The sequence below is a fragment of the Tauraco erythrolophus genome, chromosome 3 (assembly GCF_009769465.1).
Source record: "Tauraco erythrolophus isolate bTauEry1 chromosome 3, bTauEry1.pri, whole genome shotgun sequence".
Classification (NCBI taxonomy): domain Eukaryota; kingdom Metazoa; phylum Chordata; class Aves; order Musophagiformes; family Musophagidae; genus Tauraco; species Tauraco erythrolophus.
In genome coordinates this window covers 84,604,148-84,618,953 of record NC_141467.1, presented here as the reverse complement: position 1 = coordinate 84,618,953, position 14,806 = coordinate 84,604,148, and the positions used below count along the sequence as shown (strand labels likewise).

General features: G+C 38.3%; 1 protein-coding gene across 5 annotated transcripts in view; it reads right to left on the bottom strand.

Annotated features, from left to right (window-relative positions):
- OXR1 (oxidation resistance 1) overlaps window positions 1–14,806 on the bottom strand; it is a 158,803-nt gene that overhangs the window by 38,647 nt on the left and 105,350 nt on the right. For all 5 annotated transcript variants that reach the window (XM_086608781.1, XM_086608784.1, XM_086608785.1 and 2 more), the window contains 2 exons: window positions 12,085–12,269; window positions 7,843–8,633 (listed from right to left, as the gene is read on the bottom strand). In XM_086608781.1, coding sequence (XP_086464907.1) covers window positions 7,843–8,633; window positions 12,085–12,269 — 976 coding nt within the window. The remainder of the gene's footprint in view (window positions 1–7,842; window positions 8,634–12,084; window positions 12,270–14,806) is intronic.

The window sequence follows — 14,806 nt, the reverse complement described above, 5'->3', positions numbered from 1 at the left end:
TTTCAGCCAGCACAACACTCGCTTTTTATGAACGTTTGGAGACAACGGGCTGATCAGCAGGCATTGCAAAATATGCAATTGTCCCAAACTGACCCTTGTTATGGTGTGGGTGCAGACGTATTGATGGAAATGGGTCAAGTGTTTAGTAATCCGACAGTTCAAGCACAGTGGCATCCTCAAATTCTTGTGCAGATTAAGCAAATAGGGATGCACGCTTTAATATGCACGGCAGAGGTGGTGGAGCCTAAGGCAAAGTATTCAACAATCAAGCAAGGAGCCAGGGAACCTTTCTTACAATTTGTGGAAAAACTGCAAGGAGCTATAGAAAAACAATTATTTGACAGCAATGTGCGAAGCCTGTTAACAAAACAGCTAGCAAGAGATAATGCCAACATTGACTGTCAAAGAGTTATTGAGACGTTACTGGGGGATCCTTCTTCAGAGGAAATGGTTACTGCGCATGCTGAAGTCAGGACTGCAGGGCATAAAATGACTGCGCTGGCCACCGACTTAACTGCCTTGCGTGTTAAGGAGCAGAAGTGTTTTAAATGTGGAAACATGGGACATAAAAAATCAGAATGCCCAGACCTAAAAGATCGGAAACTGACAACAAATAACTCAGTAACAGTTACTTGTCATAGATGTGGGAAAACAGGTCATTATGCTAAACAATGTCGATCAAAGTTTCATATTAATGGTCAGATAATTCAGGGAAATGGCAAAAAGCACGAGGGGGCGCGCCCAGACACAAATACCCTACCATCTTGGCAATCCCTTTGCGGCAGCGATACAGCATCGGCAGTGCAATCCATAGATCAATCCGCAAGCTTGTGTGACAAATTATCAGGGAAAACAACTGAAGCTGCTGGGATGGATGTATCTACCGCCGACACAGTAACAATAAATGACAAATACACAAAGTGCCTTTGGATCCATGGGGACCAATCAGTAAAAGACTTAGTGCTTTGTTAATAGGATGATCAAGCGGCACTTTGCAAGGGTTAATAGTGCATGTAGGAGTGACTGATGCTGATTATACAGGACAGATCTGTGCTATGGTATCTACTGCAACACCACCGATAACAATTACTAAAAGGACTCGAATTGCTCAACTTGGGCCTTTTCTGAGTTGTGTTCCTAGAACAGAGCAGACTGTTGGCGGCAACAACGGATTTGGATCTACGGGGAAACCATCTATGTTTTGGTCCCAGACTGACTGTCACCAACGAGACCAGAAATGATTTGCACACTTACAATGGATCATGTAACCCCATTGCAGACAAAACTAACGGGTTTGCTGGACACAGGAGCTGATGTTACTACCATCGCACAGCGTGACTGGCCTTCCACCTGCCCTCTAGTGTCGAATAGTGCCGGAGAAATGGGTCTGGGGGGGTTGCCAACAGCTTTATGTCTGTCAAGCCTGTTCTTATTAATAATCCTGAGGGACAAAAAGCCACTATTAAGACCATATGTGACCACAGCACCCTTAAATTTGTGGGGGAGGGACTGTCTTGCACAATGGGGAGTGAGAATTACAATGGATTTTTAATAGGGGTCACTGTGCTGCAGGGCGTAACACAGCCCACACTGGCCTTAACATGGTTAACAGAAAAGCCTGTTTGGGTGGATCAGTGGCCCCTCAATCAAGAAAAACTCACAGCCCTGCACCCCCTGATTAAAGAGCAATTGGCAGCAGGACATATAGAATCCTCTCACAGTCCTTGGAACACACCTGTGTTCGTGATCAAAAAGAAATCAGGAAAATGGCAATTGCTACATGATTTAAGAAAGATCAAGGAGGTGATTGATGGCAACAATGGGGGCTTTGCAACCAGGGTTGCCTTCACCAACTATGATTCCAATGCAACAGGAAATTGTAGTCACAGATTTAAAAGACTGGTTTTTTACTATTCCTCTTGCTAACCAGGACATGGAGAAATTTGCATTCACAGTGCCTTCAGTGAACAACAGTGAACTAGCCAAAAGGTATCACTGGAAAGTTTTACCGCAAGATACGAAAAATTCACCTACTATTTGTCAGTGGTTCGTGGCAAAAGCCTTGAGCTCTGTTCGAGCTGCATTTCCATCAGGTTATTGTTATCATTATATGACGACATCTTATTAGCTGCACCTTCCCAGGTAATGCTAACTGAAATGGAGGCTGAAGCACAAAAATCATTACAATACCATGGGGTGGTAATTGCTCCAGAGAAAGTACAACGTCAACAGCCATGGTTGTACTTAGGCATGAAGATGCTAGATCAGACAGTAATGCCACAACCAATTCAGTTGCAAATTGAAGTAAAAACCCTGAATGATGTGCAAAAACTAGCAGGAATGATTAACTGTATTCAACCTTATTTGGGATTGACATCTTCCAAATTACAACCACTTCTGGAGCTGTTAAAAGGCGACTCAGACATTTCTGCACCACAAGTTCTAACTCCAGAAGCAAAACAGGTGATTGAAGAAGTAGAACAGGCAATCATACAGAAACATGTCTGGAGAATTGATTTAACTGTATCAGTGCAAGTGTGTGTTTTGATAGATGATCTGATCTTACAGGTCCCTTCCAACCCAAATCATTCTATGATTCTATGATACCTTTTGCAATGCTAGCACAGTGGAATTCTGATTGGCAAGATCCTTCGCATGTTTTGGAATAGGCCTTTTTGCCTTTTAAAACAAAAAAACTGCTCCTGGACTTTTTGAACTTTGAACTCAAATTATTATGAGAACTAGAGCTCGTTGTGTAGAATTGTTGGCAAGAGAGCCTGAAAACATTGTGATACCAGTACAAAATGAATATTTTGAATGGAGCCTTGCCAACAGTTCAGCACTTCAAGCAGCAAAGACAAATTATACAGGTCAAATTAGTTATCACTTGCCTTCACATCCATTAATAAAAATGGGTAGTCAAATTCGATCTGCACAAAAGCAATTAAGTCAATCTGACCCTGTGCTTGGTCCCACAGTGTTCACTGACAGTTCAGGAAAAACAGGGAAGGCTCCTATCGTCTGGTATGATGGACATCAATGGCAAAATAGAGTGGAATACCAAGAAGGCTCTCCTCAAATTGTTGAATTGAGAGCTATGACTATGGTATTTCAGCAATTTTCTTGTTCTGTAAACATTGTTACTGATTCAGCCTATGTGGCTGGGTTAGTGCAACGGTTAGACAAAGCTTTCCTTGGCCATGTTACCCAGGAAAAACTTTTTGGAATTTTAAAATTATTGTGGACAGAAATTCAAAAGCGACACTCTCCTTATTATGTATTGCATATTAAAAGTCATACAACCCTTCCTGGTTTTTTGGTGGAAGGAAATGCAAGAGCAGATGCATTAGTATCAGGTGTAACAATGGGACCTACTCCAAATATTAAACAACAAGCTATTGCTTCTCATCAATTTTTCCATCAAAGCTATCGTGCCCTGAAATGACGATTTCACTTGTCAAATGCTGAGGCTCGTGCTATTGTTGCCGCGTGCCCTGACTGTCAAGGCCAACATGTTCTTCTTTACTATGGGACCAACCCTAGAGGGTTGTAGGCCCTCCAAATTTGGCAAACAGATGTTACTCATATTGCTGAGTTTGGCAGATTGAAATTTGTTCATGTATCTATTGATATGTTCTCCTCAGTCATCATTGCTACTGCTCAGGCAGGAGAAACTGCCAAAGATGTCATTCACCATTGGCAATGGGCTTTTTCTACTGCTGGAGTCCCGCATCAGACAAAAATGGATAATGGTCCAGCTTATTTATCTCAAAAGGTTAATTATTTTTACAGCTGTGAGGTTTGACTCATGTTACTGGTATCCCTCAATTCTTCCACTAGACAAGGTATTGTCAAACGTGCTCATTGCACATTAAAACAGCTTCTGCAAAAACAAAAAGGGGGAATGGTAGGACATCCTCCAGAAGCTCGATTGAACAAAGCTATGTATGTCTTGAATTTTTTACAGGTTTCTGATGATTCTCAGAAACCTCCGATAATACATCATTTTGGCTCATTAACCACCACCTGCGGGATGTCCCTAGGAGGCAAAGTTAGGGTTCGAGATCTACAGACAGGTCAGTGGTCTGATCCCTGTAATCTGCTAACCCGGGGACGAGCGTATGCTTGTGTTTCCACAGATGCTGGTCCGCTCTGGGTTCCTGCTCGATGTGTGTGACCTGTATTGTCTCCTGGTGAGGCTGTCACTGTATGTCGAGAGCACCCTGGAGATATGGAAAATACCGAAGCAACCCAGAACAAACGTATGGATTACCTTGGCTAAGGCAATAGGACAGGATACCTTGTGTCTATCAACTGCTTCTCCAGAGAATTTTTCCACCTGTCTTGTGGGAATGCCTTTGTCTGAAGCTGAATGGGATGGCTTGTATAATGCCACAGTTCCAATTAATTGTACTTCTCCAGGACGTTTGTAACCTCTTTGGTGGTGCCGAGAATCACGGAGACAAAACTCCATCGGTAAGGCAGGGTGGTATAGAGGTAAGCTCAATGACATGAATAATTTCCCTGCAATGTCCACGGAACCTCAAGAGTTAGACCTTTTGGGAAGTTTACCATCTCGATTTTGTTTGTTTTTTAATTATACCAGTGGGTGCAATTTGAACAAGGCTGGGATTGATGTGTCACCTAGTGTTGGTATATATTGGAATCAGTCAGCCTGGTGTAATGCAACATTACCAAAACAATTGGCATTAGGGGACAGTACTGTGTGGCTGCCCAGAAATATTTCTCTGTTATGTGGCTACCAAGCCTGGAAGGGCATTCCTGGAAGAGCTACTGGTGGACCATGTAGCTTTGGAAAGCTTACGTTGCTAACTCCCAGCCTCACGATAATTCACAATAAAAAGGAGCAGGTAAAACGAAACATTCGTCAATTTGAATCTGGCTGTAATGACCAGGTCACCTTTTGGGGCCTGGAGAAATTATAGTAGCATTGGCATCAGCACCTGGAGTTGCAGCAGCAGCAGCCTTAAAGAAGTTAAACTTGGGATGTTGGCTAAGTGAGCAAACCAATGCTACATCAATAGCATTGAGTAATTTATTAACTGATGTAGGTAGTGTTAAGGCATGCTACACTGCAAAATAGAGCTGCGATTGATTTTTTTATTGTTAGCACAAGGACATGGATGTGAAGATTTTGAAGGAATGTGCTGTATGAATTTGTCTAATCACTCAGAATCAATACACAGAAGCATACAGCTCCTGAAAGATGGAGTTAAGAAATTGCAAACAGATGATGGATGGGATTGGTTAAATAAATTGTTCAGGGGATGGGGATTGTCTGGTTGGTTGTTATCATTGCTGAAAACAGGATTGTTAATTCTAATTATTGTTGTAGTTGTGTTACTAATGTTGCCCTGTCTGGTCAGTTTGTTGCAAAGGGCCCTGCAGCAAACTGTCCAAGTGATTTTTGTAGCACAAATACAAAAAGGGGGATTGTGGGAAACTACGGCAGGTCCATGGATCCCAGGACAGAAGAGAAAGAAATTGACCTTGGAGAAATTGCTGAATACTCCCTGAGAGCTGGATACTCCCTGAACAGAAGAAACAGAAACAACTTGCAGGCGCTGGGAAAGTCAGGAAACCGTAAGATAAAAAGGAATTGCAAGATAAGTCCTCGGACTAGTTTCTACGCTAACTGCCTGCTGTAATGAATTTGGCTTAGAGTGTACAGAACGCGTGATCACCAAACGTTCACCCATCACGTATTAAGCTACGGCGCGTGGATGGCTGTAGTTAACCAATCCCCTAACTGCTTATGTCGCGTGCACTGCTAGAAATTGTATAAAAGGGTATGGAAAACCTGCAATAAAGGCTTACGCTGATGAATTCTGCTTGAACCTGTGTCTGTCATGGCCGTCTCAACAGTGCTGTACAGTGACAAAGAAACTCAACTACGTCTTGCTATGTGCTGGAACTAAAAAGACCATTTAAGTAATTTAATGATACAAAACTCATAGTATGACTACTTCAGAGTTTTAGTCTGATAGACAGGATATTAGAAAGTGTTTACACAGTGTTTCAGCTTTTTAATGACCTAGTGTTTTTAGTGACCTACTGTTAACAGACCCATCATACTTAGTCTTTGATGACCTTCAAGAGATAAGCAATATATCTATGCTTTTACCTTGGCTCTATTTAAACTTACTGTAGACAAAGCCAGTAGAAGCTTAATCAAATCTATCTAGACTGAGAAATATTAATTCATAATTTACTGGTTTATTTGCATTCTGCTAATACCATATGCAAGAATAAGAAACATACAATAATTCCAACTGAACTCATTGGCACAAATCTCCAAAAGTAACCTGTGCTTTTTTTTTTTTCTTTCTATTTTACTCTTAGAACCATCAGCGAGGCTGTAACACCATGTGCAGAAGTTTGCTAGGCAGTGCTCCTCTGTCTGAGCATACGCAGACCCTTTTTTGATTACATATACTGTGACTGTACAGATCAAATCGTGCATGAAAACCTGCAGTCACTCAACAATACATCCTTTCAGAAAACCAATACAACTAAAGCATCTAATACAACTGAATTACAAATAATATTCAATTGTAAGAAAAGCAGCAACTGTGGCAAAGAACACTTGGTGCTTGCATTTTTTAAAAGTCACAACCACCAGTTACTGCTAGCTGACATTTTCGCCAGATGATTTCCTCTAATACTAAAGGCATAAAAGTCAAATTTATCATAGAATAATGCAACTATTAATCTGCTTCAAGTTTCAAAATTTAGTCACTTCCTTAACAGGAGGAAGAAAACACCCCCCAAAACCAAAACCTATTATATCAGATTCTGAAGCGTAAGATGAATTTACATCAACTGAAGAATACACCTCTCTATTCAATATAATCTCAATAATTGACATGAACAATCTGACCTTCAAATGCACTTCATATAATTTATTAGCTTGCTACAGGCACTACAGACATGTTCTCTTTCTAGACCCCAGAATATTGCACAATTAAAACCAACTAGTTTATCTCCATTAGTAAGATGGTAAAGTATCAGAAAGTGACCTATGAAAGTTTTTAAAAAGCAAAATCAAATACACACAGAAACACCTTTAAGTTAAAGACACAGTCTTTTTTTATACGAATTGAGTGACTTCAACAGACTTTCAAGATAGCTTCCAACTAATAATCCTAAGGACCTGAGCTTTACAGAGGAAAAAAAGGTCCTCAAGAAATAAACCTAGTTGTTCCCCATATTCGCAGCATTCTTGTCTAGCTTTTCTTTATCCTGAGAAATTCTTTTTGTATGCTTAATCTTGTTCTAGCCAGCATGAAAGTATGACAAGATGCAAGTGAAACAAAGTTCTGAAAGTATCAAACAATGTTAAGACTCTGGTGTTTGTTACTCACATCAAAACCTTAACCACAAGACAGATATGCTGTAAATAAGATGAATTCATTCCCTGAAATTCATTCATACACATGTACACTGAGATGGAAATTTAAGTGACAGCTAGCTGAGTGCTAAAGAACATTTTCAATTTTGACATCTATGGTGACCAATGCATCATGGATCTAATTTTAGAGGCTCATTTAAATATCCCCTACCAAGATATCATGTTTTAATATGATCATAAGTACAATTTCAACAAGGAAAAATGACAGTAACAAAGGTATCCATGTTTTCAGTTTCCTGAGCAATACTTTCTCTGCTGGTTTATAAAAAGTGTAACTTAGGTATCCCTTCAATCCAATGAGAAATATAAATGTGGAGATGTAAACAAAAAACAACAAAAATTCTGATAAGCTGCTGGGAGATACATTGTAAATCTGAAGGCTAACACTGTATCCATAAATACTGACTCACCTTCCAATTGCCCATCTCCTGCAGTCAGGGTTTTCTGACTAATTTCTTTTTGTGAATCCTGTTGCATGTTTTCTCTTTGTTGTTTGGTTTGTTGCATAGTGTGGGTCTTCCAGAGTTTGCGGAGTTCCTCAACTTCTGTCTCTGAGTCGTGAGTTCGATCTCTTGCTACTTTTCCTTTGCTAGTCAACTCTTTCTGTTGAGGGTCTGTGGTATCTTCACAACGTAGACACTCCTCTCCTGTCTTACTCTCTCCTAGTTCTTTTCTTAGTGAGGAATCTTGATCATTGCCCACGTCTGCCTCTTGGTCATGCTCTTCACTACCATGCGATCCTTGCAAAGACTGCTGGAGGACATCTGCAACACTTTCACTAGGTTCTTGTCCCTCCTCTATAGGCGTTTCAGCACTTTCTGAACCTAAGCTGTGGGTACCAAACTGTTTAACATTTACAACCATTTCGGCACTGGGTTTTAAGTCACTGGCAGCTTCACTGGAGTCTGAAATGATTGTTAAGCATTCAGCACTAGTTTGGTTCACTGTTTGGACAGATTCTGATGATGCTCCAGAAGATTTGTCTTGTCGAAGCTCATCTGAGGAAACAAGTTCCTCACGTATTGGAGAGAGTTCTGATTCCGTGAAGACATCTTCTGAAAGAGACTCCTCTGTGCTCCTTGGGGCAGTACTAGCACTGTCATTGCCTGTATCCCGCATCCTGGAATCCACTTCATCTGTATTGCTCTTTGCAGCTTTCCTGGAATGGCAGAGTTCCCTTACAGACAGCTGGTCTACATCTCTGTTGAGCAAATAAGAATGTCGTTAGAGCAGGTGCCTTTTACATCAAGCTCTTTTCTTCACTAAGTTTTGTAGAATGCGGAAAAAAATGTAAAGGTGCTCTTAAAAAAAAAAGAAAACAACCCCAAAAGCCCAACAAACCAACAAACTAAAATAAATTTAATCCAGAGCATCAGTAGTAAGAAATGAGCATAAAGTATGTTCTTGTTCTTGACTTTTTGCTAGTGTTGACACAAACAGGACTTCTCAACTTCATGACATTACTCTAGCAAGGAGAAGCTCTCCTATGAAACTAAGAAGATGGTTTGACATGCTTAAAGTGTAAAAATAAGATAAAAATCAGGGGAAAAACAACAAACAGCTACACAAAACCATAATCTCTAAAGGCAGAAATCCTCCACAATCTTTTAAGCTTTGTCTATCAAAGAGGCCAGTACAATTGTATACATCTGTCCCACTCTGTTATGAAGTTGACACTTAGCTCACTGCTAAGAAATGAATGGCAGAAATAATCAGGTCTAACCTTCACTATCTAAGCTAGTCAATGCAGAACAACAGGAACCATCAAGGTAGATCTTGCCTTTCTGCCCACAGGAAAATCCTAACAGTGAACTAGTGTCTTCACCAGTCAGGTATCTAACTTGGAGGATACCACTGTTAGGCAAAATCTACTAGGCAAGCTACCTGGCATAGCTGAACAATTTAAAGAGCAACATCAAAGGTTGATAAATAGCATAAGAAAAAAAACAGACATAAGAGAACTTATTTTCTCCAAAGGAAATAATCTTACTCAAACTTGCCTTCCAAAATAAACTAATCAGAAACTCTACAACAAGTTTTAGAAGAGGAGGACTACAAGGGGACTGTGAACATGCTCAACTGCTCAACAGGACTCAAGTGTTTCTACTGTTCTCAAAAAACTGAGTAGTACATAACCTTCATAAAAAATTTCTCATGTTTAAACTTACTTTTGACTAGAGTTCTCAATGCCAACTCCCTTGCTACCACAAGCACGTTACATCTTCCCTTACCTAGTATCAAATGCTTTTAAGAAGCTTGTACCTTAATTTCCCAACTTGAAGAAGGATAAATCCACTCCACACTTCTACGAGACTTTTTATTCAGTGACATTACTGAGACATCGCTAAAATTCAGGATGTTTGCAAAGCATAAGCAACCCCCTCTTACCCAAGTGTTAACATGAAGCTTACACTAAGCTTGTGCTGGTGTAGTAATTTTGCTTACAAAGCACGTGGATTAGAGTTTACGATTTACCACCTATTAGACTGGGTCATTTCCTTAATTTTTCAGGATTATGCTGGTAAGAGGTGCTCTTGGTCAAGCACAACCTAAGGTTCATGAAATCTGTAGAACATCTGTATTTTTTTTTCCCAGTTTCAGCATAGATTGTGGCTTATATATAGAAACCATAAAACAGGAAATTGCAGTATTAAGAACCAAAGAATCCACTGGGTTTGTGATCAGTTTCCATTATATCAGTAATCCTATTTTTAGTATTCAGATTGTTTTTCCAAGTTTAAACAGGTTTGACAGTTGGCAAAATTGAGAGAGGAAAAGAGGGTTAATTGTAACGGTGGAATATTTAGAAGAAAACAAATAGTGGGAAAACATGATTTAAATCTCAAATACCTCAAGATATACAGGTCTTGTCAGATCTAGCTGTAGCTGTTGGGAGTTCTGGTTAAAGACTTAAAAAAAATTTGAATTTTATTTTCCCCTAAATTTACAAATGTGCCTCAAATTTTGATAAGGTTAAAGCATAAAAGTGCTGGGACTGAAGAAAACACTAGAAGTTAGTGTTCCATTTAATAAAGTTGACAAGACAGATAAATCAAATTTGACATACAGGGCTTTGAATGCACAGTGTGATCTTTTATTATTAGACATGTTTTCATTCCACATGCCTTTATATTATAAACAAAACAAAACAGAAAATGCATGTGCTACAAGAGCACAAAAATGAACAGGGCATGGAAGGCAAATTTCTAAGTCAACATTGAGTCAGTAAGAAACTAAACATGCTAGGAAAAGATCTGTTTTGTAAACTGCAATATTATGATTCAAACATGTAGATTTTAAAAGATTCATCTGATTTTCATAATCTCATTACATGCACTATACATCAATTGAAGTAGGAACTATAAGCAACTTTTAAAAATTCAAACTGGAAAATAAACTTCCAGAAAGCCATCATGCTGAAGGCACCATCATTCTACATCAAAAGCCCCCAAAGCACTACTAAAAATAATACATACACTAGTTGCTCTTTCAAGAAACACATGACTTCAGGCAACAAACCAGACCGTGCCAAGATACCAGTTTACTACTAGGTCTCTGCTGAAACTGAACTTAAAAATGGTATGAGACAAGTTATTTTTCTGATGTCCAGACATTTAAGATTATCAAGAAAGATGTGCTTGGCATACTACCTGTAAGAACTGTGAAATGGCATTTTTCAGAGCTCTTGAGTATCTTTATACCTTATATAAAATAGTTGCTAATAGTTTTAAGAATTACATCAAGCAAACAGCTTTACTCTCTCATACATACAAATAACTATACCTTGGTTAAAGAGGAGTCCACTTCCCTGCAGTTAGATGGTTAAGGTAGTCTGCAATGTTTGTGTTTTATGGGGCCATGACAGGTAAAGGTGGCATGTTTTTTTAAATTTTTTTTTTCCTAAATCCTTTTTTTTGTTTTAATGTTAGAATTCATCCTATTTCTGAGGACAGTATAAAAATTAGGCAACAGACAGAATAGAACAAAGATTTTTTTTTTTTATAATGCTGTTTAAAGTCAGTTTTAAATGCCTACCACACTAAACACCAATTAAATCTCATCTATCCAAATTCACTGTGTTCACCCCAAACAAGACTACATCCAGAGACAAATATGGAGTTTCTTCCCCGGCCAAAAACGGAAAAAAAACCCAAACTCCTAATACCATAAAAAGATACAGAAGCCTCAGAGAATTAGTCTTACAACCATTTATCAGAGCAAGAAGAGCTTGATAAACAAGTGGAAAATGGTAAACAACAATGATTTGCACCTAAAGCTGTTTAAAGTTGGACTTTTCTGTACATGAGTTTTTAAACTACTGAAGAATCAAATGCATCTGTTACTGTTCTCATAGTGGGGAAGGAGCAGAGGAAGTGGTGTGTACCTCTTCCTATGCACTGATTTTTAAAAGAGACTACTGGAAGAAATTAGAATCCATGTATATAGAAGAGGATTTATTCTATATAGTACATAAGAGTGTGAGAACTTAAGGTAAAGCAAGCTTTCTCAAGGGTCTTTCCAAGCCAATCTTTGATGTTCTTCTTAAAAAGGAAAACCATAGAAGAAAATGTGGCTTTGCTACTTTTGTATGGTCAGCAATATGGCTACAGTTCATATTTACTCAAAGCTTTATAAATACTATTCTATCTTACATGGTTAATGACTCCTTAATTTTGCTGTCCACAATTTCTTTATACAGAGCAGCTGACATCACTTCTTCCATTGGACACATGATGCCATACTCTTCACAGCCGTTCTCTTGGACCAGAGGATCCATTTTATGAGGATCAAACATTATATTATTTGGCGTCACTAGCAGCACACCATTGACTGTACCCTAAAATGAGAGGGAAAAGAAGTGGTAAATTTTCTCCTTCATATTTCAGCTTATTCTCCATTTCTTTGTAGGAAAAAAGTGTTTTCTAATTTGTTTTTAAAGCATCTTTATATTTATCTTTATTTAAGTAACTTTACACAGTTTCTTGTGTTTTGTAGTCATTTAGAAATACAACCGATTTTCTGGGGAAGCAAATTAATGCCACCTACTTTCCAAAAAAAAAAAGTTTTGTTCCTCACAACTACTTAATAGCTGGGTTAAGTGAAAAAAGAAAAACCCTTGCACCCTAAAGGATATGCTAGGCAGCTCCTCTGAGGTGAGGACACACCCTTCCCTGATAACCACAGGACTTACTGCTAGTTTCACAAGGAACTTCAAAAGCTTTGTTTAAAACCTGACTCTCAACTCTTCTCATTTTCTACTGTTTAATTAAAAGAATAAAAAAAGAAAGATCTTTAAAAACTGTAATTTATCTTCATTTTCTTTACACAAAAACAATAGCCATATCCGATAAAGTCATTCTAAATTAATAGACCTGTTGAATGGTTGGACAAATATATTTATAAAATGAATCTAGATTAAAAACATTAAAGATTTTTTAAGATGCAGTTCCATCAAGATACAGCTTTAGATGGATTTAATCACAATTATACTTCTGCAGTACACAAATAGAAATAGATTTTCAACTCCTACTACAAAAAAATTTGAAGAAAGTTGGTACTCATACTATGAGCTGTAGAGTTCTTACACAATACAGGTACCAAGCTAATTTACAATATGTTGAAGGTTTTTTTTTCCCCAAGCATTATTAGAAATACATGCAAACACCAACACCAATTGCTTGCTAAGGAAATTCATTAAACTATTAGAAGATTGGAGTTTAAGCTAAAACTATGAACTGGAAGAAATGTAGCTTTAAGCAGGATGATAGTGATCCTTCAGTTATAGATCTTGAATCCTAAGGACTTTACAAATTTATAAGGTCAGTCAAAATTTTTGTGCAAGAGTTGCTTCCTGTGCTGCTGAAGCTTATCAGGAACTGAATGAATATCCAGCTCACTGATAAACTGTTAGCAGTGATTACAAACATTGTGTATTGGGGGGATTCTTCATTTTCAGTTTTGTTTTAAGATGACACATCAGCACAGCATGAAATGCAACTACATTCCCTCCCATTTCCAGAAATTTCTTCCCAGCGCTGTGATGGTTGACGACCTTCATAGTAGAAAGACAAAGGATACCATATAGCGAGCAGAAAATTACAAGTTATAAAAAGCAAACCAAAAATAGTATTAAAGTCTACAGCAATAACCAATTGTATCACTATTACGGAAAAATTAAAACAGCCTCAAGAGCAGCTCAAGCATTTGTATTTAATTCCTCCTAGTCATTCAGTGCCTAGTCAGGTTTTATGCGTGCCTTTTAGAGTACAAAGCAAATCCTAACGACTTTAACATCAGCAGAACATATTTACAGGCTTCTAAGGTGTTTAAGACACCGAAACAAAACCGTCACTGGTATTTCATTCCCAGAACTGTATTGTGGAAACACACTTTCAAGGTGCAAAAAGGAACTCCAAGAGGATGACTGTCAACATAAGTTTAACTTTGGTTATATTCACTGTAGTCTACAAATAAATTTAACATGACTGCAAAAGTCAGTGACTCTACTCAGAAGAGCAACTGCTTCTCTGCAAACAAATTCTGCTGCTGTAAATTCAGTACGTAGTGAAAAAAAGCAGTAAAATTTCTAAGTTTGATCTCTGTCATTAACGACCACATATGAAAGTGGAATTTTATTAATTTTCTCCAGATCTGATCCAGAAAAGTCAAGGCCATAGCCTTGATGGCAGTTGGACTAGATGATTGTTGTAGGTCCCTTCCAACTGAAATAAACTATTCTATTCTTTCATTGCCCACATGTTGCATGTGAATCTTCAGAACACTCAGGCTGGAGAGGGAAAAAATAAGGTAAAGTTGTACGATTACTCTAGTTGAAGGATTTCAATATTCAACACCAACTTCTAAAATGACATATTACTCAGTAGAAGCAATCAGTAATCCAGATCACTGAAGAATATTTCAGACCAAGATTTTATCTTCACTTGTCTACTATTTAATGAATAAACAATCTTTCCTTCATAAATTAAGTACACAGGAAGCGCTAAAGCCTTTGAGATTGCAGAGGACTTTAGGCAATAAAAGGAGATGACATTTTGCTGTCAAGAGGTGAGCTGTCACAACTGACACATCACCCATGTCAACAAGGTCCCTGGTTTTATTAAACAAAAAAAATCCAATGCTTTATCTGAGCTCTCAAAAGCTAGCTAAAAGACTACTTCAGCTGACGGTATAGGTCCAAAATTGATTAAAGAATAGTTTATTGCAAAATAAGTTAAAAATTTCATAAGTCAATTGTACATTGCTTATCTGAACACTGGAGTCAACATTAGAATAACGTGTATGGAGAACCAGTTGCGCATGGTCTCCTCATTTTAGTTACCTTGCTTCAGCTTCAGTTTTAGCAGTTCAGAAAAG